The 27,462-nt window shown below is 42.2% G+C and overlaps 1 protein-coding gene across 3 annotated transcripts in view; it reads right to left on the bottom strand.

Moving 5' to 3' along the window:
• MRTFB (myocardin related transcription factor B) overlaps positions 1-27,462 on the bottom strand; it is a 202,405-nt gene that overhangs the window by 14,688 nt on the left and 160,255 nt on the right. For 2 of the 3 annotated variants that reach the window (XM_023231105.2, XM_023231106.2), the window contains 7 exons: positions 18,449-18,586; positions 12,346-12,593; positions 6,991-7,123; positions 5,142-6,179; positions 3,563-3,718; positions 630-788; positions 150-287 (listed from right to left, as the gene is read on the bottom strand). In XM_023231105.2, coding sequence (XP_023086873.2) covers positions 150-287; positions 630-788; positions 3,563-3,718; positions 5,142-6,179; positions 6,991-7,123; positions 12,346-12,593; positions 18,449-18,586 — 2,010 coding nt within the window. The remainder of the gene's footprint in view (positions 1-149; positions 288-629; positions 789-3,562; positions 3,719-5,141; positions 6,180-6,990; positions 7,124-12,345; positions 12,594-18,448; positions 18,587-27,462) is intronic. The other variant, XM_023231107.2, reaches the window with a different exon arrangement.

Here is a 27,462-nt window from a genome sequence, read left to right as displayed (position 1 = left end):
TTAAATAACCATGTAAAATAACAAGGTTATTTTTGTATTTCTATTGAGGCAAGTCAGTTTCATATAAGGGATTCTGTACAGGTCTGCTCGAGACTGAAGATGGGCACATCCCCCATAGCCTTCTGCACCGTGACCCTGCCCTCACTTACCTCTGGCAGGGGGGCCTGTGTGCTGCGTGTTTGCTTGATGGCCTCCTCATAGCGGGGGGGATCTTTTGTCTTGGCGACTGGGCTCCCAAATAGAGAGTGCTGGACGACAAATTGCTGGGGTGGAGGGGGTGAACTAGGCTGTGTCAAATAGAGGAGGAGTGCACATTACATCTTGGCAATAAACCCTCTCTTTGCCTGGCTAGACTCGGCTCTGCTGTTCTCTATGTAGTGACCAAATCAGGGAATTCATGAGCAGGTTCTTTTAAGCACCTGTGAGGCTGACAGCACTGGTGGCCACCTCATGTGGGAAGGATCACCTTCACTGTGATAATCGCTGAGCTCCTCCTTCACAAGTTATCACTGAATTTTCAACAATTTTATCCCATTAATATTAGTCACTCCAAGCCCAGAACACTAGGCTTTGGAATGATTTTATGCCCCTGTAGAACTGTCACAAATGCACAAGCCTCACAGGGTTACCTTGTTGGGTGTGTTAGGTCCATTTTGCAGGGATGGAAGCGGAGCATTTCTGGATTGAAGAACGCTGTTGGAGGCCTTATTGATAAAGGGCTGCTGGACAGCTGGAGCAGGATGTCTCTGATATGGAAGAACTGTATTTGATGCTGAGTTTGTGAAAACCTGTAATGAATAAATGTTTCTCCATTAATTTGTTCTTTGGCTTTTCCTAATGAAGTAAAGAAAACCATGTTTTAGGGCAGGGGTCAGCAAACTTTTTCTGTAAAGGGCCGCAGAGTATACAGCTTACGATTTGTGGGTCACCTGGCCTCTGTTGTTACCACTTGGCTCTGCCATTGCAGCCTGAAAGCAGCCACAGATAGTACACAGATAAATGGGTGTGGCTGTGTGCCAATGAAACTTTATCCACACAAACAGGCGGTGGGTTAGATTTGGCCCATAGGCCAGGTTTTGCTTACCCCTATTTTCGAGCATATGTGGTCCCTTTACGCAGTAACTTGCCTTTGATGGTGGTACAGACAGAGCTTTGTGGAAAAACAGTGCTTGCTCTTTATAATTCTCCTCTTAAATGATAGCTGAGTTTCTTCTATTCCTCTCTAAGGTGAGCTCATCTACTCTCTTTTTTTTTTTTTTTTTTTTTTTTTTTTTTTGAGACAGAGTCTGGCTCTGTTGCCCAGGCTGGAGTGCAGTGGCGCACTCTTGGCTCATTGCAACCTCTGCCTCCCAGGTTCACGCCATTCTCCTGCCTCGGTCCCAAGTAGCTGGGACCACAGGTACCCGCCACCATGCCCAGCTAATTTTTCGTATTTTTAGTAGAGGGGGTTTCACCGTGTTAGCCAGGATGGTCTCGATCTCCTGACCTTGTGATCTACCCACCTTGGCCTCCCAAAGTGCTGGGATTAGAGGCGTGAGCCACCATGCCCGGCCTACTCTCAAGTCTTTAATGGCCATGACTAAGCTAATAATCTCGAGTCACTGCTCTGTTTCCAACCTTGCTCCCAGGCATCAAAGCCACTTACATCATCTTCCTAGGTATCGCAAATTAAAAACATTCCAAATGATTTTTCTCTTTTTTCCCACTACCCCCTCCCTCTGAGCTTCTTAGGGAAAATAATTCTTGGTTCTGCCTTTTTAAAAACTTAAGTAAATAGGACTATCAGTCAACTCTGCTTTCTCTCTCAGTGTTCACACATCTCACGACGCCTCTTGAATCTGCCGCTGCTCTCTGCTGTCCTGCGCCTGGCCCTCACTATCTATCACAAGGATTCTGCAGCAGCCTTGCGGCACAGACCCCCTGCCACAACGTGTTCTCAAGGCATGGCCCCTACCACACTCATTGGCTCTCCTGATTTGGGTAAAACCCTAGTCTTTGCCTTACATATAAGCTGCTTACTACCGGGTCCCTTTCCATCCTACCTAAAACCTCAACCTGCTATGGTCACACTCAATTTTCCAGTTTCTTGAAAATTTCTTCAAATACAAGCAAGGCCCCATTTAAAACTGGCCCCCTTTGGAGAGGCTATTTTCTGTTGTAACATGCAAAGGTGAGAACTTCTTGCTGCGGAACTCCAAAACGTTTTGTTCAGCACCTCCATCAAGAGCCACAAGTTTTAGGGTCTTTTACAAATATGTGTCTATATTGCTGATATTGTAACTGTATTTCATAGAACTTGGTTTGCTCATAAAAATACTTAACATGTTCTGTACTAATACTCCGAAAAACCTCTGTATTTCGTAAGCAGGAAAGTCTATGTGTATATACTTCAAACAGTACAACCTCGATGGTGACGAGTTCTGTAAATATACTCCTATTTGAAACAATTAAATTTCCTTATATTTGGTAAAAAATTACTTCCTTTACACTAGAAGTAATGATTCCTAATTCTAGTATCTTGAGACTTAGTGAAAAAGCCCTTATTTATCCTATCTACATATTTTTCCCTTTCCTCCCTAAAACAAATTGTCTTAACATTTGAACATTTACTAAGCTTTTAATTACACTAAATGGCATTCTGAGCTTTCCCCAAACTCAGTAACATACAACCATGATTCCTTTAGCAGAGGAGATTCTGAAGCAGCACATCTGTCACATGTGACTGCTGCTTTCTGTCCCCAAAGCTGGTTTCACCCAGACAGTTCACACTATCCTGAGGTAGATCACAGGCACAACTCATTACCTGGGTTCTTTTATGTTGAAGAGTAAAAGTCTGGGATTAATAATTTTCAAGGTTTAAAAGAGTAAGACCTATTTTTGAGGCCTAAGATTTTTCTAGCAAGGAGATGTGCACATAGCTCCACCTACTGGCTACTGGGGAATGTGGGAGTTTTTTTGGTAGGTATTTGTGTAGAGGACACTGAATCCTAGACCACCAACTTCATTTTAAAGATGAGGTAACTGACTCTCAGAGAAGGTAACTGAATTTTGTGTGAGGCCAAATACCTAGGCAATGGTGAAATGGAATTGATAAGACCTTCTGGGCTCTTAATCTGAGATGGCAAAGTCTTACAAATGTATTTCAAGATCTTATTCAACATAAACATTTTGGGAGTATATTTTTCATCTTCAAATACCTTTTCCAAGGGAACAGCATATCTTTTTTTCCACAGTATGTTTAATTTGAAAAAATTTATTTTAAAATTCAGTAAATTTAATATATGAGGATTGAAAGCAAATACTTTTGAAACTTTCCCTTGGAAAAGGGGTTAACTGTGAAGGCAAGCTATCTTTCAGTAATGAAAAGCTTTCTCCATTCCAAATAACTGGGAAGTCTGCAGCCAAATGGCATCTGACCTAAGGCTCATTCCATCGGAGATGGATCACAGAACAGAATGAACAGGAGCTTCCCAAGGCTAATTTTACGAAGACACTTGTTGAATGGATGATTGGAGGGTGGTAAAAATCAGTGACAGTTTACTGCTCCTTGGCATTTACAAACCTTTCTGACTTGTTGAGGCTGACTGAGCACACGCTGTGGGAACGTGTCTTGTGTCTGAGGTACAGCTGGGGCCAAGCCTGAGGCCAAGGCAGCAGTTGGTATTTGTGCAGCAGTTGCTATCTGAGGCTGAGTCTGCATTCCTGCTTGTGGTGAAGTCTAGGGAGGTGAATTGAAAAAAAGTCAATTTAATTGTCAGAATCAAAGTTAGAAATCACAGTTTAGATGCAGAATCACTGGTCACTTGGGGATTGTTATCTAAATGAAGTAAGACCAAGGTTACAGATACACACTTCATCTGCATAGAAATCTGAACTTTAATGATTCTAAACCAGAGAGGGAAACACCAGACCAGTCACTGCATGTTCTTATTATTCCTAAGTAGCTAAGATTTTCATTTGAAAATTTTGAGAACATGGAAATAATAAGAACCTAAGGCAGTTCTACACATAATAGCTCAGGTATTGTAATACTTGAAGAGCAACAAGGAAACTCGTGAGACCTAACTGTCCCAATTGCTTTTGGTAAGCTGCGTGTGCATTCCCTAGGGAGAGCCGGCAAGGGGCCAGGGCACCCTCAGACCCAAGGATAAAAACACGGTTCTCGTTTCTACTACAGCAATGGCAGATTTGGACCAAAAAATTTAACGACTTATTATGGAATAGACTTTCAATTTTGCAGATACCCTAAAGATAAAACAGAGAAATTAGAATTTTTTGCATGTGCCAAAGGGTCTGCGGGCCCTGCCTCCTAACCACAGGGATACAAGATGACTCCTCTCGCCTATTTCAGGTATTTGGGTGTCGAGGCTGAGGAGCACTGGTTCAAATGGTTTCTTGTTCACTCGTGGTCCATGTTTGGTTAAAACTTACCAAAACTGCATGCATTGGAACAACCTCAGGCAAATACATAGGTTTTGTAGGCACAAAAGGGAATTTCATGCTTATCAGTGTTTTCTCATCTTTTTCAATTACATTCTCACTCCTAAATTTTTGGTCATGTTTTCCTTAGTTTAGACATCTTCACATAAGCAGTGACTTTCGAGAACTAAATGTGGGAGGCAGAATGTAAGAATGGGCATAAGAATAAAAGCTCTGTGGGCAGAACACCTGGGTTTAAATGCCAGCTCCATCCTTGGGGAACTCACTTGAGTACTCCTAGGCCTCAGCTCCTTATCCAGAGAGGGGTCATATCACTTACATCTTCTAGAAGGGAGGATTAAATGAAGCCAGCCATTTAAAATACTAGATGCTGTGCCTTGCCAGAAGAAGTGCTCAGCAGCAGAGACTATGATCACAATGATCATGTCACTGGTGTGTAAAAAAATGTCTGCATGGATGATACTGTGTTCATTCAAGGGAAAAGGTAACAGAACTAGAAAAGCACCCTGTGTTTGTTTTCACTATATAAAAAGTGTTAGATATTCAGATTTCTGAATAACCCTCTCACACATGCATATGTTTCCTCTGTGAGGTCTGCTCTGGATGCATTTATGAAAGAGCTCAGGTATGGTTCCTTCCTTAGCAGCGTTTGCATTCCAAGCATGCTGTAAGGCAAAGTAGTTAGAAGACACACTTCACACCTGGAGTTTGAGGCTGCCTACAGGGAGTTGCACTGAGGTGACACTCGAGCCCTGGATGGACACTGGGAGCAGGAGCTGAGCAGTCTGCGTGGTCAGTAAAGCCTGGGGCTGAGCAACAACAGCAGGCGGTGGCTGTCCCTGGGAACTCACATAAAACTGCGAGACGACACTCTGCTGCTCAGCCTGGGCCACAGGGACCTCTTGCTTGATAACTACAGCCTTTTTGGCAACAAGGGTCTGGCCACCTGTAGAGACAGGCTGGCCTACAGTGTGGCTGGCTACTGGGATGGGCTGCCTGGAGCTGGAGCAGTCGGGGAGTGAGGCCTCATCTTTGATGGAGGAGCCAAGGCTGCTGTGCTTCTGATCTGACTTGTTGACAGAATGACCTGGGGCACTGGGCTGGGGTTCCAGGGGCCGCTGTTGCTGCCCTCGTTTTTCAACCTCAAGTTGCATTTTCAGCACTTCCACGAGCTTCTGCTCTTGTTCCAGTTTCCTCTTCAGTTCTTCGATTTGCTTCTCTTTCTCCTGAAGCTTGCGATCCTTCTCAGCTGCATCCAGTTCCAGGTTCGACAGAGTGCTGCTGGTAGGACTCAGACTATCTTCATTATTTGTCATTCTCAAAGGAGATGAACTCAAGAACTGTGAAGGAGACATCATGGTCATAATCTCGGTGAAAGTGTCTGCCATGTTTGTGTCATCAGTACTGAGACTGGACTGTTCAGAGGGAGATGGTGAAATGGGCAGAGGGGAATGAACATTTTCCACACGGGCTGTGTTGCTGGTTCCTGTAGATGGCAATTCTGCCTTGAGAGTAGAGACTGGGCTAGTCACAGTGTTGTGTAGTGTTGTAACCGGCAAGGCCACAGTGACTTCTGGGTTACTGGTGACAATGGCTGACGATGACACTGCCACGATGCCCCCAGCAGCAAGGCCGCTGCTGTTCACTTCCTGGTAGGGTTTCAGGCGCTCAATGAGGTCTGGTTTGGTGCCTGACACTGGCAGACCCCTTAACTTCAGTTCTGTCTTCAGTTCTGACACCTGGAGGTACAAACAAAGCAGATCTCTTGGTATTGGCGCTTTCTGGCAAATCTACAGTACACTTTTGTGATGGGAAAGGTACCTATGTCTGTCAGATAGCTCTGTGTTACTGCACACCTGAAAGTGGAACTGGTTTTCTATTGAAGCACACAGAAATAGATAACTACAGACTACACGTACTTGAGGAGCCAGCAATACAGTAAGGGTTTTTAGAGGGTAATTCCGCTTTTATGTCAAAGCAGAGAGAGACTACCAGGAATGATGATGGTACAGCTGCATTTATTGAGTAGCTGCCATGTGCAAGACACTGCTGGAAGTGCTCTATTCTTTCCACTCGTCTTCACATGACCCTATGAGGTGTCCGTATCATTATTCTTCCCATTTTACAGATCAGGAGGCAACAGAAGAAAGTGGTTGAAGCACTCACTCATGGTACCACCGATAATAGAAGGCTGAGCTGTGATAGAAACCTAAAAAGGCTGGCCTTAGAGCTCATATTCTTAACTGTTACATTTTCCTGCTTCTCCCAAACTTGGCATCGAGCAGGGAAGAAAAAAAAATCACAGCCTCTGGAATCCAGCAGAACTGGCAGGTGCCCGCACAAGGTACACACTCAGTAAATGACAGTTATTGGTTGCTTTAAAAGAAAATTTAGTGGAAGTAAAAAGAATGTACCTTTATAAAGACTATCATATTGTTGGTAAAGTTGAATGTCTATTGAAAACTACTTAATGTCTGCTAGTCAAATCTGGCAAATCATTTACATGTTTGTGGTACTCAGGGGTGAATAAGCTCCAGTTGGAATTGTCACCTTTAAGTCATCCAGGCTAGAAGGCAGAGGTCCTGGCTTTCTCACAGGAGCAGATGTATTCTGTCTTGGTGTGTTAGGTGTGGTATTGTTCAAAGCTGAATTCCCACTGTTACTAGTTTTGTCATTGAGTGGCCTTCAAAAGAAAAAGAAAATTAGTTCATAATAAAATAATTTCTAGATTTGACATTGCTTCTATTAACAAGTTGACTAACTTATGAAGAGAAAGATACCATGGTCATGGATTTGGAAGGCTGAATATTGTAAAGATGCCAATTACATTAGATGTCAATGAAATCCCTGCAGGTTTTGTTTGTTTGCTAGCATGGTGGAAATTTAGAAGGCGATTCTAAGCTTTATATGGAAATGCAAAGGACCAAGAATGGCCACGAATCCTTGAAGAAAAGCAAAGCTGGAAGAGTCACACTACCAGACATCAACGCATAATTAACATAGGGTGTTGCTGATACATGGACAGAATGACAGGCAAATGAGAGACTCCCAGCAAATCCACAAATGGCCCTCTGCATACCTGAGTTAACAAAAAGAGGACACTGTGATGTAGTGGAGAGAGGGCAGGACTTCTGATGGCACCACGCTACGTTGGAAATTCACACAGAAAAACATGGCTCTTGACTGGCCCCACCTCACCTTGTTCCCAAAATTTACATGTGAATTATGAAAATCTTTCAGAAAAACAGAATAGTATCTTCATGGTCTCTGGGTAGACAAAGATTTCTTAAATAGGACATAAAAAGCACTAAGTAAAAGGGACATCTTTAAGACAGTGAAAAGTCAAGCCACAGTGCAGGACAACAGATCTGTAATACATATTTCTGCCAAAGACCTCATATCTAGAGTATATAAAGAGGTCTTTTAAAATCAGTAAGAAAGAGACAGAAAACCCAGTGGAAAAGTGGGGGAAAAATCTCAGATGTATCACAAGAAAGCATATCCCAATGGTCAATAAATAAAGGAACAATGGTTCAACTTCATTAGGTATGCGAAAAACGCAAATCACAACAGAATAGCCCTGCATTTTCAGTGGAATTGCTGTAATAAGTAAGACTGATACCAAGTGCCTGGGACAACCACAACAATCACACACTGCTGGCAGAGGTGTGAATGATGCAGCTATTTTGGAAAACTGTACTAAAGAAAAACATCTTTTCTTTGAAACTTTTCTTTCGTAGTACTAAAGGAAAACATCTCCCTATCCTATGATCCCACAATTCCACTCCTAAATAGACATCTAACAGAAAGACACATGTATGTATACCAAAAGACAGACTATTTACTACGGGGTTATTCATAATAGCCCCAACTGGAAGCAGCCCAACTATGCATCAAGAGTGAGTTGGATGGCTAAATTACGGTATAGTCAGCCACGAAATATTAAACGAAAAAAAAAAACGAACTGCTACTGGCACCAACAAAGATGCTCCTAGGTGTACTGTAAGATTGCATGTATATAAAGTTCAAAAACAGGCAAAACTACACTTTGGAAGGCCGAGGTGGGCAGATCATGAGGTCAGGAGATCGAGACCATCCTGGCTAACACGGTGAAACCCCATCTCTACTAAAAAATGCAAAAATTAGCTGGGCGTGGTGGCGGGCGCTATAGTCCCAGCTACTGTGGAGGCTGAGGCAGGAGAATGGCGTGAACCTGGGAGGCGGAGCTTGCAGTGAGCTGAGATGGCGCCACTGCACTCCAGCCTGGGTGACAGAGCGAGACTCTGTCTCAAAAAAGGCAAAACTAATCTCTGCAGATAGAAGTCAGGATCATCACAGAAAAGGGACACAAAGGGGGCTTTTGGGGTACTAATAATGTTCTTGGTTTGAGTATTGGATACAGGAGTGTATTTATTTTTGCATCAATTTTCACTTAACAATTTATGGACTTTTCTGTATGTAAGCTATACTTCAATTTAAAAAGCTTATTTAAGAGAAGTTGGTGCATCACTTATCAAATTCTACTGCAGTTAGGTGCTTTGTACTAAATTCCCTAAATTTTCAGTATTAAAACCAGATCCCCACCTAACATCTTCCAACTGTGATACTCTTGGTAACAGTAGTGTTTCCTTTCTGGATGGTTGGTACCATACAGCCGATTCCACTGCAGCTTCAGGCTTGGTGCTGAAGCCAAGAGACTTGGAATTCCACATTCTGAAACAGGGATTTGAGGTGACAGTGCCTATGGGGTGACGGCCATAGTTGGGTGAGCTTTCTCTGAGGAGTTCTGGGAAGTCTGTGGTTGAAGCCAGTGCTGGCTTTGTCAATAGCTAACTCTTGACATTCCCTTTGGGGGTCTTCTAAAACCTGGCTGAATTTTGTTGAAGTTAAATACTTGAAATCTTTGGGATGAAGTTTCTTGTTATTGGATGAAATGACAAATATTTCATGCATCATTATTCTCCTTTATAAAAATTCAACTGTAAAATCTCAGAGTTATGAAAACATTGTCTTTAAATCAATGTTTCTCCACCTTATTTTCATTCATTAGGGTCCCCCGAAAGAGCCTTTTAGACATTTTTCTCCAAATTTCTCTCCCCATGAAGTTTCAACACCACAGACATACTGCATGTGTTTATGGACTGCACGTAAGTCTGTGCTTTATTACATAAGAGTAATCTCCCTGCTGAGCCACCTTTTGCTTCCTTCTGAATGGTATTATCCCCTTGAGAATGAATGTAATTATTTTACTCATGCTGTTTTTTTTTCCTGTTGAGATTCTGTAATACTCTACCTATTATAATGAACAGTTTGGTATTTAACTCAATCTTTAAAATAATATAAACATGTTAATCTATTTTTCTCCCAAATCAATAGAGGGGGAGAAAAAAAAAAGGAGAGGGTTACTGATGAATGTGATTGGCAGATGAGAGACCTGAGTTCAGAGGGATGCAGTGGCCTTTGGGGACCTCCAGTGACTTCCCACTGTGCAGACAAGCTGGGCTGGACTAAAGCCCAGTCCCTTTGGGCACTTGCTCCTTTGTGGTGGCAAACAGCTACATGATTCAGGTAAAATCCTACCACTATGGGCACTGTAGGACTTCCACATTCAGTTTCCTGTAATGGAATTTTGATAAATATAAACAGTGCGTTAGGAAACAAGGTCTCCATTTTTAGGATCTGGAAACTGAACAGGACTTACATTCTTTTTGTGGTTAAATAATACACAAAAACAAGTGTTCTTTCTCCTTCTAGTATCCTGGGTCTTTTTGTATGATACTGTTCTTGGGTGAGCCTGGTTATTGTAGAGGTGCTGAATGTCTGAGGAGGAGAGGGCAATTGAAGCCTTAATGGAAAGACAAAGAACTGGTAACAGTTCAGCAAGCCCACACCTCTGATGGATTCTTCCCATCTACAAAGCCAACCGTACAGCCAAATTCTTTCATTACAGAAAAGACTGTTTCAAAGATACCAAAAAAATCCTTTGGGATTTTCAAGTTAACAGGTCCTCATCTAATGGGGTCAGTAACAGCAATTCCTCCTAGACTTGAAGCAAAGATGAGGATGATGCACAGTTTTAAGCACAATGCATTGTACATAGTAACCGTGAGCCATCATTACCATTATTATTATTATTATTGGTGCCCAATGCCAAAGGAGGATGGCAGTGGAAGAGGCCTCCTAGGGCCTGGACAAAGCTGCAAAGTAGCAACAGCTTGTCTCTGATTCTCTTGCAATTCTCTTTGGTCTCTCCTGATTCCCTTCCAATGTCAATAGCTCACTTGGGCCTGCTTGCTGTTAAAATAGTAACTGGATACAAAGTTCTTTCTCTCTTCATCTCCATACCCTGATGTTTTAGATTTAAGTACTTCACAATCAGGTCTGAATTACTAACAGGTTTAATCTTCCTCAACATATCTGAATCTTAAGAGGGAAAAGAGGGGCTACCTATGAGGGAATGCTTAGGCTACATGTAGAAAACAGAAGTTTCTACAGATCATGTAATCATAAGTTGAATGACTTGATCATGGCTAGTAATTTTTCATTATCATGAACTTTTGCATCTTTTTCAAGAGTAAAATGAAAGTATTTCTTTTTCCAGAAAAGTGAGGAAAATGAAGACAACATCTTTGCATTTTTATCTGTTTCCCAGAAAAAGCATATTGGGAATGTATATCCAGAAATTTTATTACATTAATTAAAATTAGCTAGTGATGTCTTGCTGTGAATTCAGTTTCAGGAACTGTCAGAATTCTGTCCCCCCAAGTTGGGTTAAAACTTTGAAAACACCTTTCCTCTTAGCAGTTGCTGGTCACCAAGGCCTTTAACTGTCTTCTGAAACACTCCCTCTGCTGCCAGAGCTCTTCACTGTCTCTAGACGTCCCTGCAACACCAACATCCAGCTGTTCTTTCTTACATTTCAGCCTCACCACGTTAGCAGCCTGCTCTGAAGCACTCCATTGTCTATGTGCTGTGTCGAGTAAGAGTCTTCTGCCCAGCTTCAAGTCCCCTTAGACATTGGCTATACTCGATTTTTGACTTCCACTTTTTTTCTTAAAAATTAATCAGATTCTTTGTTTAGGCAGTTTTTCTCATCTTCCAATGAAGAGAGGCACTACTTACTCTATTCCTTCCTCTGTACTAGTGCTCATAGCATTCCCCTGTGTCTGGAAAGGCCCTTCTTGAGCCTTCTATATGCAAAGATCCTGCCTTTTCCACCAGGCTTTCCTTTGACCACTCCAGCTTTCATGCCCATCTTTCTCCTATTTAGCTGTTTATGACAGGTCTTATACTACTTATGCTTTTCTCAGAGCATCTTGTACTATTTTGGTGTTCTAATAATAGGCAAATCTGGATGAATAATTGTGAAAAGGCATTTCTAATTGTAAAAATTCAGAACCTATTTTGGAGGACAGAAACTGGACTGGAATGCAGGCCATTCTCACCATGTGGACTTCAGACACTGTATGATAAGCTCTGATAACAAAGAAATGAAAATCATCACTGAGCACAAATAAATGACAATATTCAACTTTTGGTAACTTATAGTTCCTCATAAAAAACCACAGAGGCCGGGCGCGGTGGCTCACACCTGTAATCCCAGCACTTTGGGAGGCCGCGGCGGGTGGATCAGGAGGTCAGGAGATCGAGACTATGATGAAACCCCATCTCTCCTAAAAATACAAGCAATTAGCTGGGCACGCTGGCAGGAGCCTGTAGTCCCAGGTACTCAGGAGGCTGAGGCAGGAGAATGGCGTGAACCCGGGAGGCGGAGCTTGCAGTGAGCCAAGATCGCGCCACTGCACTCCAGCCTGGGTGACCAAGCGAGACTGTATCTCAAAAAAAAAAAAAAAAAAAGAAACCACAGAAAACCCCGCGTTGAGGACAGCATGGGCCCCGCCGTACTTGAATGGTGCAGGCAGGATGGTCTGGTAGTTGTAGTGCTGCTTCTGCTGACTCAGGATCTGCAGCTGCAGGAACAGCTGCTGCTGCTGGAGCAGGCGGGCGTAGTTGGAGTCCATCTGCGGCTCGTTCTTCTCACCCTTCTGATCTGGTGGAATGTATTGGTGGTATTTTAACTTCTTTACCCGTGGTTTGGGATCTTTGCACTTTTTGCTACGGTGTTTGTCATTTGGATTCTTGGGATGGCTTTGCTATTTTTGAGAAAAAGAAAATAACATTTAAAGAGATGTCACCACATGAAATCTATTGTACTGTATGCCTAAATGATTGGAAATTAAAAAGAAATGTACCTTAGATACGGGTACAGCCACTTTGGAAAGCAATATGCTAAATCCATTTCAAGAGCCATGAAAACTTTTGCATATTAACTCTGACCAAGAAATGTTCTCCTGCTGCACTGTTCCCTCAGGGTATGGGCAAGGGGCTCAGCATGAGCTATTCAAACTCAACGCACACTGACCTTGGGTCTCCTGTGTGAACACACTACCAAGTGCTTACACATATAATCTCCTAGTGAAAAACAAGCTGCATGCTAAATATCCAATGGGAAAAGATTAAGTATACTTCACCAAAACCATGTAACAGCTAAAAATTCTGTGGAGAATATGTAAAAATGAAAAAATGCTTCCAATGAGAAGAAAACAGAATATAAACTATCTCTAAGGAATATAACACAAAAACTAAAATACTGAGTGATATGAACATGAATTTAAACATTTTTCACAAATACTACATTGAGACCATGTATCTCTCATCTTAAGATTAGGAATCAGATGATGTTTTCCTGAGTTCTTGTTGTGTTCTCGGTTTTATAAGTTATCAGATCATTGTATACTTTTCAGTATTCAGATTCTAAGATAGCTTCATCTGAAAAAAACCCACCCAAACAAACAAAAAATACAGGAACGTATTCCTAAGCTTCTTTAGGGAACATATACAACTTAATACAAAGACTTTGAGAAGTACTCAATTAAATGGAGCTATTGATATGATCACATCATATTCATATCCAAAGAATTAGGACACTGCAATCAAAGAAGAATAAAAACTCACTGCATTCTGCAGGTTAGGAATAGTCTCATTTCTAATGTTAGGCTATTCTAACATTCATAGAATATGACTATTAACATTCTTTTTATATCCTTCCTTTGGATATGTTTTAATATAATTGGGATGATACCATATATGTTTATTAGAAACGTGCTTTTCTCTCTCTTCACTTGATATGTCATGAATTCTTAAATCCCTTTATAAAAGAATGATTCTGCAACAAGATTTTTATGGCCATTTTTACATAACAGTTTACGGACATAGCCAGCGGGGTGCTAGAGCCAGCTCTTACTCATGAGAACCAAATGTGTGCTTCTTCTCCCAACTCGCCACTCAGCAATATCACACGGGTAGCCTGAAACTGGCCACTGTGGGAGTATTTACACCATGGGAATTGGCAAAGGTTATAATCTGCCTTCTGAGCCCAGTCAGTTATTAAACATTTACTGTAATACTACTGGACATAATATAATCCAATTAACTAGGAGCCTATTTTTAAATGCTGGTAAATAAGAATTTATAAAAAGTAATTATGTATTGGAAATGATTGGTTCTTGTTAATCTCATCTCATGCTTTCAGACTTGAGTATCAGGACCTGGCCTCCTTCTAGTTCTTTACTGACTCCTATGACACATCTGACACTCCCACTGCTCTTTTAGTTTCTTCAACATTACTTCAGTCACTGTTCTTGATGATTTTAATATCCACATGTACAATCATTCTAACGTTCGGGTCTCTTAGTTCCTTGACTTCATTGCTTCCAGATATCTCATCTCCTCTCTCAGCCAGCCACTGTGTGATGATAGCCTAGATCTCGTAATTATTTGAACCTCCTTTGCTTCCCAGTATCCCAATCTCTGATACCCACCATGTGTTTTGTCAATTCACTCCATCCAGGATGCCAACTACAACAATTGTTTCTCACTTCCCTCCCTACCCAGCTATATCCAACGGTCCCCTCACTTGCACAGTCCCCTCTTTGTCATACACACCTGGCAAAACCCTTATCTAATTAATTCTGTCTCCTGTTTCTCGACAGTGGCTCTACTGATGTTTTGAGCTAGGTAATTGTGTTGTGGGAACCCATCCTGTACACTGTTGGATGTTCAACGGCATCCTTGGCCACCACCCATTGGATGCCCCTAGCAACCTCCACCCACCCACTTCGTCCCCCGCATTGTGACAACCAGAAACGTTTCCAGAAATTGCCAAATGTCTGTGGTGGGAGGCAAACTTACCCCTGCTGAGAACCAGTGGTCCACTTCATGCCTGTACTCATATAACTGAAAGTGGCTACAGGAAAAACATAAAATCATGCTGACAAGTCTCACTTTAAACTCATGAACACCAACTTCAAGGGTTCATCAGTGCTACCTGGCCATCCTGTTACATTTTTCTGGTCCTTGAATTTTCTTGCTCTTCTAGAATACCGCCTATCTTTTCTTCTTTCTCTAAACCTTTAGTATTTCACCGCCATCCTTACTGTCAACTGATGACCTCGCTGCCTAAACATGGAGAACAACATGTAAGTGATCAGCACAGAGCTGAGTGCCTGCCTGCACCGAGACTCTGCACTTTCCTTCCTGCTGGTGTTGCTGTCTCAGGCTGGCCCTTCCCTCCTCAACTGGATTCTGTGTTCCCTTGCCCACACCTGGCTGTGGTTCCGCACTCTTCTCCTGGATCACTCCACTGGATCACAAACAGCCTTCCTTGACCCTACAGTCCAATAAAGCTACAGACCCATTTCTGTGAGCTCTCAAGAAAAGCTTTCTGTAACACCATCTCCAGCTCTGCCTTTCAGGCTCTCTTGTGTCCACTTCAACTAAGTTTTCAGAAACTGTTCTTGTCAAGGTCGCTGTGCTTCAGTGTTAAACCAAGGCCAGTTCCCAGCACTCATTTTAACTGGGGCACAGCAGCCTTTGATACATTTAGTCTCTCCCTTCTTGAAACATCAAGTCTGGCTTCAGGACTGCCTTGCGTCACTCTTGCTGGCTGTTTTTGCTGAGTATCCTTTGCTGGTTCTCCTCTCAAAAATGGAGGTTCCCAAGGACTTACTTCTTACACAGCTTTTTCACCTGTACTTAGACCGTAGGTAATTTTACTGGGTTTCATGGCTTTAAACACCATTTATACACTGATGACCCACATTTCTATTCCCAACCTAGACCTCTCTCCTAACGTCTGCACTCATTTATCCAGCTGCCTCTAGGACATGACGAGAGGTGCCTGCACAGCATCTCACACTCCAGGTGTACTCCTTTCCATTACAGGATGTGGCAACTGCAAGTTGCTAGTCGCTTAGACATACAAGAGTAGATGGTTCACAACTCCTCTTCACACCACACATCCAACTTGTCTATAAATTCGGCCAGCTTAGCCTTCAAATACAGCCAAAATCCAACCACCTCTGTTATCTCGCCAGCTGCCACTGTCTCCTGCTGTGCATTTTACCTGTCTCTGCTTCTACCTTTGTGCTCTACTGTTTCTAACACATCAGCTCAAAAATCTTCCAGCACCTTTTTCCCTGTATTTGTGGTAATACAAAGCCTAACTTCTTACAAGGCTCTACAGACGCTGTTCTCTGGCCCCACCCTGTCTGCCTCCGCCATTGCTGTTGGAGTCAGCAATGGTGGAGGCAGCTCATACTGGCTGCCTTGGTCAAACTTTCTTCCCATAGGTATCTTCATGGCTCACACCCTCACTTCCTTTAGATGTTCTTTCAGATCTCCAAATGTCATCTGCATATCCCCAGACCACTTCAATTAAAAGACACGTCTCTCCTTGTCTCCCCAGCACTCCCATCCTCACATTATTCATCACTACCTGGCTTACTCTATGTTAGTGATCGTTTGTTCCTTGCTTTATTCCTATGCCCAGAACAGTGCCTGGCACACAGAAGGTGCCTGAAAAAGTATCTGTTGAACAAATGAATGGTGAATGTGCATGCTAACTGGAAATCACTTTAATTATCAGGCACTTAAGGTATATACCTCGATGTCAGAAAACACTTTCCCCCACTTATTCCTTCAATCTCACAATATTCATCAATTCACTATTTACCTGCTTTTTTCATTATCAATAATTCATCTTGTTTTTGAGGCAGGGTCTCACTCTGTCACCCAGGCTGGAGTATAGGGGCATGATCTTGGCTCACTGCAGCCTTAACCTCGTGGGCTCAAGTGATCCTCCCACCTCAGCCTCCGAGTAGCTGGGAGCATAGGTGTGTGCCACCATGCCCAACTAATTTTTTTGTACACTTTATAGAGATGGGGTTTTGCCATGTTGTCCAGGCTGGTCTCAAACTCCTGACCTCAAGCGATCTGCCTGCCCTGGCCTCCCAAAGTGCAGGGATTACAGGCATGAGCCACTGCACTGGCTATACATTTTATTTTTAGTCTTTTAAAACTGATCATAAGAATGAACGGGGTCTAGGATAATTTATACTCAAAATGGGGTTCGAGTATAACTGTTGTGGAGTGATAAAATAATTGACCCAGCCACAGTCCGGAAGGCACCTGTAGAGGAGGGGCACAGAAACAAAGTAACTAGTGTTCCTCAGACGGAATCTGCTATTACCTATCAGCCCCCACAAGCGAAGGATGGAAAACAGCTTTCCTCATAGAAACACTGAAATAATTCTGGTCTGTTTCCTAATGTTTTCCTGTCCCCTCCTCTCTTGGCATAGTCCTAGAATTCTCTAACCAATCCCTGAATTTCACATGCTTAAACAATGCTTCTTCCTCTAGAACCAAAGCCTTCCTTAAAGACATCAGTGAAGAGCAGACATTCAGAGAACGGGAGAGGCAGAGAACTCATTTTGAGGATTGGCAGGGAAGGAGGGCTGTGCATGCAGACCCTCTCTGTGCCGTCGGGTTTGCATGAGGATGTTGGGAGAGGAGGTAAAAACTGATTTCATTGGCAGAGTTGCCACTTGTGACCCTCTGGAATTTCTGACTCCACTGCTAAGCAACAGAAGATGGGGAAATACACTGATGTGTGTTCTGAAGCCACCAACACTCAGCCATGCTGACAAGAGCCTTCTCTCCAGGAAGGTCAAGGACAAGGACAGTCGTGGGGACAGACGGCCATGAGGATATGCACTGTGTTCATCTGAAAGATGCTCCCTTGCCTCAGGAGAGTGCTGCAACAGGTAGGGGAGGCAGGAGAGAGAGCTAGACTTGGATTCAGGAGGTTGGGACCCTTCCTGGCTTTGTCATTTCTTCTTTGGGCCTCAGTCTCCCCATCTGAAAGGTGGTGAGAAGTTAGCTAACTATAATATCCTTTTTTAGTTTTAAAAGTTTGAGATGTATATTCTGCTACACTATTCCTCACTTTATTCTCTTCACCTACCTTATCTACAAGTTCTAAGCACAATTCTAAAAAGTTTAAATCTGTTTTTCTCTTGTTTTATCTTAGTGGCCTGGGTGGCAGAACTGGGGCTTTCTGCATAGCCCTAGAAGTTTTTTTTTTTTTTTTTTTTTTTTAAAGAGGGTCTTGCTCTGTCACCCAAGCTGGGGTGCAATGGTGTGATCGTAGCTCACTGCAGCCTCAAACTCCAGGGCTCAAGTGATCCTCTTGCCTCAGCCTCCTGAGTAGCTGAGACTATAGGCAAGCACCACCACCTCTGGCTTGTACATTTTTTGTAGAGATAGTGTCTTGCTATGTTGTTTGCTATGTTGCCCAGACTGTTCTCAAACTCCTGGCCTCAAGTAATCCTCCCGCCTCAGCCTTCCAAAGCAATGGGATTACAGATGTAAGCCACTCCATCTGGCCCCTAGTGTTTTAAATAGACCAAAATTTGTGCCATTTTTCTATGACTATAGCACAGTTTCAAACATGAAGACCCCAGTCTAGCAAGTCTTTGCATGGCTTGGTTTTTGAGACTTTGGGCTAAAAGGCAGGCTGAGCAAGTTGGATAAATGCCTTTGTCTTCCATTCACAAGGCGATAGAGTCACAAATAAAGCCACCAAACACGGTGTATCCAAAGTACCCACCTTCACCAGCGCTGGGCCAGACTTTGCTGAGGACACAGTGTTTGTGGGGAGGACAGGAGCTGCAGGCCGGGGGGGAGGCTGATCTGCAGTTGCAGGAGCTTTCAAGAATTCAGGAACTGTTGGGGACACTGAAGCAAACTGATGGAAAAGGCAAAAAGGAACAAGTCTGTGAAATTAATGATCATAAAAACAGAAAAATTAGAATTACAAGGGAATGACCTAGTTTTTAAGTCCACTAGAAAAGCAGCAAAGGAAAAATATATGTCTGAGGCCAGATGGTGGAATAACATGCTTTACGCCTCAGTGGAGCCAATCATTTAGTCTTTGCTCCAAGAGCAGTGAAGAACTAAAGCCAAGTAAGGTTACATTGACCATACTAGAGTAATTTTCTCAAAAAGACAGTCAGAACCACTCTTTATTGGCAGGGAAAGAAAAGTCCAAGACACTTGTATATATGATCAAAACAATACTCTTTTTTTTTTTGAGATGGAGTCTTGTTCAGACTGGAATGCAGCAGGGCGATCTTGGCTCACTGCAACCTCTGCCTCCCGGGTTCAAGCAATTCTCCAGTTTCAGCCTCCCAAGTATCTGGGACTACAGGCATGCACCACCACACTCGGCTAGTTTTTGTATTTTTAGTAGAGATGGGGGTTTCACCACGTTGGCCAGGCTGGTCTCAAACTCCTGACCTCCAGTGATCCACCTGCCTCAACCTCCCAAAGTGCTGGGATTACATGCATGAGCCACTGTGCCCAGCCAATACATGGTATTCATAAAGTCCCCTTGCTATATAGGTCATGCTGACCCTGGCTGATCTAAACATGACCTTCAGGCTTCCCTGCAGAGCCTGGTGAATCCCTGTATCACACTCTACCCACCCTCCAGCAGCATCCTTCCCGAATGCCCATGCCCCCCATGTGTCCGTAAATGTGCTTACACCCTCAGTTCCTCTCTCCAAATCTGACTAGAACTCTCATTAACCATATTCCCCCATTTCTTGCAACAGAAGATTTGAAGAATATATTTTGGGAAGGTTGACCTGTTTTACTGACAATATTCTCTCTATACTTAAAACAAGAAGTTACTTTGTTACCCAGGCCAAAATCAACAATTACTGAATCTCAGTTTGGGGTCACATATTAACAAAGGAAGCTACAGAAGTCTTTACAAGGTTTTATCAATTCTCACTAGCAATCTATTTTACATAGATTTTAAGTATTCGTTTATTGTAAAGAACAATTACTACTCTAATAAACTAGTCAAAATTTGCATATTGATTACTACTTGGGACTTACTTCTACCAGCCTTATCTTAAGGAAAAATGTCCTCCTTTATCACTTCCACTTCCCTGAACAACTCTCGAATTCATTACACCAACAATCAAAATCTTGTTAAAGTATTTGCATTTTAAAATAGCAAACTGTATTTTTCCTTCCTAAAATAAATGACCTGAAAACTTGGAGGGCTATTAGCAGCATGAAATATGAAATTTGGCACATACTGGTTAACTCAAACAAATATTTGTTTAATTGATGAATGGGCATTCCTTCTGGCTCTACTCACGCTAGGTCACGTTCTCAAGCCCAGCTGAGACCATGTGTGTGCGAGTGTGCAATTAATCGTGCACGCCCGTGTCAGCTCTCTTGCTCCCTGAGGCTTCAGTTGCTAATTTCAGCTTTTCAGTTATTAGTAACTGAGTGTTGACAATATGAAAGACCTTACTTTGAAAGATGGCTGCATTCAATTTCATTTTTAAACAGAAATGAAGGGAAAGGGCTCATCAAAGAGACTGGACACTTATGTTCCAGCAGACTTCTGCCCGCAAAGAGCCCTGAGACATCTGGATCCTCAGTGAATCTCTGATCAACCAAGACTCACACATAAAGTGGAAGATGATGTTAGCTGATCACTTCTTTACTGAATATGACTTTACGTGGTTGGTTTTCCTTTCACCTTGCATATTTTTTTGAAATGGGGATAGTTATCTGTGGGTCAATGTTCACAGAGAGGAAAACATTCCTTGGCTATTGTGTAACTGGTATGTGAAGCAGACTAAAATGTTTGAATTCTGAACTCTATATAGATTTCCTGGCATATAAATCCTACTTACCTGGCAAGCTATTTTACCAGTACAGCCCCCACTGACTGAGGAAAGTGTGATGAATTTGAGAGCAGTAAGTGTTAATCATATGAGAAATAATCCAGGAGCATGGATGTGGTATCAAATGTAATATTTATGTCTTGCCTAAATTTCTAGACTGTTCCTAACTGTAGCCTTGATTACTGATATGCCTATCTTATTAGCTCTTTTGGTATTTATTTCAGCATGACTTACTACCCAGAAAACCACAGATTCCAGCATAACACAAGAATAACCCAGCTGAAATACAGGGATTGTTGACTCTACCTAATCTAAAGATAAATATATCAACACTTCTAATTTTGCCAGCCATTTTCATGTGCTTTAGAAAGGACCAAAACACAACAAAAGCCCCTCCCTTCCCCTAGCAAACCCCACTTTAGACCGTATCAAGGGCTCAGGCTCCTAGTGGCTAAAGTTAGCAAAAGAATCTAAATGTGAGTAATTTTGAAGTGACGTATTCCGAAAAGGATTAAAAGAGTATCCAGGCCTGGAGCTGGGGGCCATTATAGTAGCAAACGAATGCAGGAACAGAAAACCAAATACCACATGTTCTCACAAGTGGGAACTAACTGATGAGAACACATGGACACATAGAGGGGAACAACACACACTGGCCTTCTTGAGGGTAGAGGGTGGGAAGAGGGAGAGGAGCAGAAAAAATAACTATTGAGTATTAGGCTTAGTACCTGGGTGACAAAAGAATCTACATCAAACTCCTGTGACACACAATTTACAAATACAACAAACCTGCACGTGTACCTGTGAACCTAAAATAAAAGTGAAAGTATTAAGATACTTAAACTTACTTTGTTCCACAGTAAATTCAGCAATATGTCAAATTCTTAAAAGAATATTTTTAAGATTTAAAATGTAAATAGGTTTAAATTGCCACCAAGACCTAAGTTCAACTTATGTTGTACAAAAATTTAATTTCAAAATGATTCTGAATTGCTTCCCCAAAGAAACAAACAAAGCTGCAAATTTTGCTTTGTCTTATTGGATCTGACCACTGTTTCATTACAGGTTACAGGTCTCACAAGGGCCAGATCTTTAATTTTCATCAGAAACCATATAAGACAATGCAGAAAGATGGTTTTTAATGGATATTTATGCATTAAAAAAAAAAAAACTAAAAAGGCACTATTGATCATAAAGACTGACTTTTCTCCTACTAGAAACGGCTACAGGAAAGCTTTGCCACAATACAAAAAAACAGAAGTCAGAGCAAACCTCTCAGCTGATTAAGGCTCTATCCTGTTTCTGATGTCTGCACTGTTCCTGCTGCAAAACGCAGTGCATAGGCCAAGGGCCAGTCATTGCTTCCGGACTGTTCCTTTTTATTAGAATTGCTTTATGTGGTCTTGAGGGACAGAAACTAGATATTTAAAAACAAAGCTTTTCTGTATTACAGATTTTAAGTCAATAATAAATGTTTTTAATTTAGGATGCAGCAGAGTTCTTAACTAAGATGGTAATATGCAAATAAGAAAGTCAAAATGCAATTACTCTTTAAATATTGTTTTCATATTCTAATCCCCAAATAAAATGAAAAATGAACGAGTTGAATAAAACAAAAATCACACATTGCATGTTTAATAGATGAATATTTTATGCAAAACTCTAGCTTCGTTAAAATGTATCACCTAGCACTGACCATTTGTTCCTGTAATATATGTTTAAGCATTTCACTTTTAGAATAAGTAACTGAATATTAAAAGTGAATTTCCTTGCATAGAATCTAGTGCTTCATGACCTGATTGGTAGTGAGGATGTGCACGTATCCCTGCTTTAAAAGTGTATTTAAAAAATTATACTAAAATGGGCCGGGCGCGGTGGCTCAAGCCTGTAATCCCAGCACTTGGGAGGCCGAGGCGGGCGGATCACGAGGTCAGGAGATCGAGACCATCCTGGCTAACATGGTGAAACCCCGTCTCTACTTAAAAAAAAAAAAATACAAAAAACTAGCCGGGCACAGTGGCGGGCACCTGTAGTCCCAGCTACTCGGGAGGCTGAGGCAGGAGAATGGCGTAAACCCGGGAGGCGCAGCTTGCAGTGAGCTGAGATCCGGCTACTGCACTCCAGCCTGGGTGACAGAGCGAGACTCCGTCTCAAAAAAAAAAAAGAAAAAAAAAAAATTATACTAAAATGTATATAACATAAAATTTACTATTTAACAATTTTTAAGTATATGTCATTAATTACATTTATATTGTTCTGCAACTGACACTACCGGAACCTCCAGACTTGTTCATGTTCCCAAGCAAACTATACCTTAAACAATGTCCCCCTGGTTCCACATTCCCCTCACCCCCAGGCACTCATCATTTTCTTTTCTCCCTCTATGATTTTTACTACTCTAGAATCTTACATAAGTGGAATCATACAGTATTTGTCTTTTTGTGACTGGCTTGTTTCATTGAATATAATGCTAGAATTTCATTCATGATGGATTACAGAATTTCCTTCCTTTTTAAAGGCTGAATACTATTCCAACGTACATGTATAGCATATTTTGTTTATCCATTCATCCGGCAGTGGACATTTGGGTTGCTTTCACATTCTGGCTATTGTGAATGTTGCTGCTATGAACAGGGATATACAAGTATCTTCTGATCTAACGATCTAACTCCTGTTTTCTATTCCTTTTCTTTTTTTTTTTTTTGAGATGAAGTCTAGCTCTGTCGCCCAGGCTGGAGTCCAGTGGCACGATCTCAGCTCACCGCAACCTCCACCTCCCGGGTTCTAAGAGATTCTCCTGCCTCAGTCTCCTGACTAGCTGGGATTACAGGCACATACAACCACGCCCAGTTAATTTTTGTATTTTTAGTAGAGACGGAGTTTCACCATGTTGGCCACGATGGTCTCGATCTCCTGACCTCGTGATCCACCCACCTCGGCCTCCCAAAGTGCTGGGATCACAAGCGTGAGCCACCGTGCCCGGCCCTGTTTACTTTTGGGCATATACCCGTAAGTGGAATTGCTAGTTCATTTGGCAATTCTATTTTAATTTTTTTAAGACTGAACACTGTCCACAGTGGCTATACCATTTCACATTCCCACCAACAGTATACAAGAGTTCCAATTTATCCACATCTGTCCAAACTTATTTTCTGTTCTTTTGATAGTAGCCAATGTGATGGGCATGAGGTGGTATCTTGTGGTTTTGATTAGTATTTCCTTAATGATTAGTGATATCTACTATCTTATTAGATGCTTACTGGCCATTTGCATATCCTCTTAAGAAAGATGTCTATTCAAGTCCTTTGCCCTTTTTTTTTTTAAAGATAGACTGCAACAAAAACCACATTCAAACCTTTGCCTCTTTTGAACTGAGTTTTTTTGTTGTTGAGTTGTGGGAGTTCTTTATGTACATTAGATATTAGTCCTGTCTTAGTCTGTTTTGGATTGCTTTAAAAAGTATTTGGCCGGGCATGGTGGCTCATGTCTGTAGTCCCAGCACTTTGGGAGGTCGAGGCAGGCAGATCAGGAGGTCAGGAGTTCGAGACCAGTCTGACCAACGTGATGAAACCCTGTCTCTACTAAAAATACAAAAATTAGCTGGGCATTGTGTTGTGCACCTGTAATCCCAGCTACTCAGGAAGCTGAGGCAGGAGAATCGCTTGAACCTGGGAGGTAGAGGTTGCAGTGAGCTGAGATCGCGCCACTGCACTCCAACCTGGGTGACAGAGTGAGACCACGTCTCAAATTAAAAAAAAAAAAAATGAGGCTGGGTAATTTATAAAAGAAAAGAGGTTTATTTGGCTCATGATTCTGCAGATTTTGCAGGAAGCATGGCACCAGCATGTGCATCTGGCAAGGCCTCAGGCTGCTTCCACTCATGGTGAGAGGGAAATGGGAGCCAGGGTACAGAGATTACAGAGCAAAAGACGAAGCAAGAGGGAGCAGGGAGGACCCAGGCTTTTCTTTCTTTTTTCTTTTTCTTTTCTTTTTTTTTTTAACAAGTTCTCTCTTATGGGAACTAATGCAGTGAGAATTCATTTATTTCCAAGGGAGGCTGTTAATTTATTCATGAGGGATCTGCCCCCATGACAGAAATGCATCCCATTAGGCCCTACCTCTAACAAATGGGGATCAAATTTTGACATGAGGTTTGGAGGAGACAAATATCCAAACCACAGCAAATCCTTATAAGATATATGATTTGCAAATATTTTCTCCCATTTTTTGGATTGCTTTTTTACTCTGTTGATGTCCTTTGATGCACTAAAGTTTTTTTCTTGTTTCTTTTCTTTTTTTTTGAGACAGAGTCTCATTCTGTCACCCAGGCTGGAGTGCAGTGGCCGGATCTCAGTTCACTGCAAGCTCTGCCTCCCAGGTTCACGCCATTCTCCTGCCTCAGCCTCCCGAGTAGCTGGGACTACAGGTGCCCGCCACCACGCCCAGCTAGTTTTTTTTTGTATTTTTTTTAGTAGAGACGGGGTTTCACCGTGTTAGCCAGGATGGTCTCGATCTCCTGACGTCATGATCCGCCCATCTAGGCCTCCCAAAGTGCTGGGATTACAGGCTTGAGCCACCGCGCCCGGCTTGTTTCTTCCTTTTAAGAGACAGGTTCTTGCTCTGTCACCCAGGCTGGAATGCAGTGGTGCTTTCATAGCTCAATGTAACCTCCATCCTGAGCTCAAGTCATCCTCTCATCTCAGCTTCTGGAGTAGCTAGGACTATAGGTGCATGCCACCATGCCCAACTAAGTTTTTTTTTTTTTTTTTTTTTTTTTGAGACGGAGTCTCACTCTGTCGCCAAGGCTAGAGTGCACTGGTTGGATCTCAGCTCACTATAAGCTCCGCCTCCCGGGTTCACGCCATTCTCCTGCCTCAGCTCCCGAGTAGCTGGGACTACAGGCGCCTGCCACCTCGCCCGGCTAGTTTTTTGTATTTTTTAGTAGAGACGGGGTTTCACCATGTTAGCCAGGATGGTCTCGATCTCCTGACCTCGTGATCCACCCATCGCGGCCTCCCAAAGTGCTGGGATTGCAGGCCTTGAGCCACCGTGCCTGGCCTAAGTTTTTTAATTTTTATTTTTTGTAGAGATGAGGTCTCACACTATGTTGCCCACGTTGGTCTTCAACTCCTGGCCTCAAGGGATCCTCCTGCTCTGACCTTCCAAACAGCTGAGATTACAGGCGTGAGTCACTATGCCTGGCCAAAACGTTTTGAGGAAATGTAATTATTTTTTCTTTTGCTGCTTTGGTGTCATATCCAGGAAACCAATCCAGTGTCACGAAGCTTTCCCCTATATTTTCTAAGAGTTCCATAGTTTGTTATTAGATTTAGATCTCTGCCTATGATGCCAGGTAAAGGTCCAACTTTATTCTTTTTTGCATGTGGATATCCAGTTTTCCCAGTACCATTTGTTGATGAGACTATCCTTTCCTCACTGAATGGTCTTGGCACCTTTGTTGAAGATCATTTGATCCACATCTAAGGGCTTATTTCTGGGCTCACTGTTCCATTCTATTTATCTATCTTATGCCAATACCACCATTTTAATTACTGTGTCTTTGTAGTAAGTTTTAAAATCAGGAAGCATGAGACCTCTAACTTTTTTAAAATTCAAGACTGTTTTGGTTTTTCAGGATTCCTTAAGATTTTTCTATTTCTGCAAAAATCAACATTAGGATTTTGACAGGACTGTACTGAATCTGTAGATTGTTTGGGGTAGTACTGACATATTAAAAATATTAAGTCTTCCATGAACACAGGATGTCTGTGTTTGATACTTTGTAGTGCCTTGTTTTGATTCCCTTCTCCTCTCCTGTTGCATTGTAGGAAAATAGGCTGTTGCATGGCCAAGAGTGTCTGAGGCCATCTTGAAACAAAACTACCATGATGACTGGTGGTTGGCCCCTCCACAGCAAGGTGTTCTGCAGTAAGGTCTTTAAACAATGCCTATAGCACAGATAACCCCTCATAAAGATGCTATCAAACTTCCCCAGTGGTCACGTCTTGACAAGAAAGTCTGAAGGTGTGACCAGCTGCATATGTTTTATCCCAAAAGCTTGCTATATAAAGAATATCTCTGGGAGGCTGAGGTGGGTAGACTCCCAGAGCTCAGGAGTTCGAGACCAGCCTGGTCAATATAGCGAAACCCTGTCTCTACAAAATTAGCCGGGAATGAATGAATGAATGAATGAATGCTTTCTGGATGGCAGGTGTGGACAGCCACCCGAGACATTGCTTCTATTTTTAAGTTCCTATAAAATATTTCTCTCTGAGAAACTGGATTTGTCAGCCTCTTTCTTTGGCCTCTGAGTTTCCTCAGCTTTTGGGGGTAGGTTTGCATATGGCTGTTCAGATTCTACAAATTTTTTGTTTGTTTCATAGGAATTACAAATAGTATCTTAGAATTATGACTTTCTATCTTACATTGATAACAACTTCAGTCACATAAAAAAATGCTACTTCTTTACAGCTTCACCCCCTCTATGTTATTGACGTCATTCACAAACTACATTGTTATATACTGTGTGGCCATTAACATAGATTTGTAATTCTTAATGAATGTGTCTTTTAAATTCTGTAGGAAAAAAAGTAGAGTTACAAACCAAAATTATAATACTGTTTTTGTATTTGCCCATGTATTACCTTTCTTTCTTTCTTTTTTTTTTTTTTAAGATGGAATTTTGCTCTTGTTGCCCAAGCTGGAGTGCAATGGCGCGATCTTGGCTCACCACAACCTCCGCCTCCCGGGTTCAAGCGATGCTCCTACCTCAGCCTCCCGAGTAGCTGGGATTACAGGCCCATGCCACCGTGTCCAGCTAATTTTCTACTTTTAGTAGTGACGGGGTTTCTCCATGTTGGTCAGGCTGGTCTTGAACTCCCGACCTCAGGTGATCTGCTCGCTTTGTCCTCCC

This window comes from Piliocolobus tephrosceles, chromosome 17 (assembly GCF_002776525.5).
Source record: "Piliocolobus tephrosceles isolate RC106 chromosome 17, ASM277652v3, whole genome shotgun sequence".
NCBI classification, from domain to species: domain Eukaryota; kingdom Metazoa; phylum Chordata; class Mammalia; order Primates; family Cercopithecidae; genus Piliocolobus; species Piliocolobus tephrosceles.
Note: the sequence above shows the minus strand (reverse complement) of the source record. Positions and strands in the feature narration are given on the sequence as shown.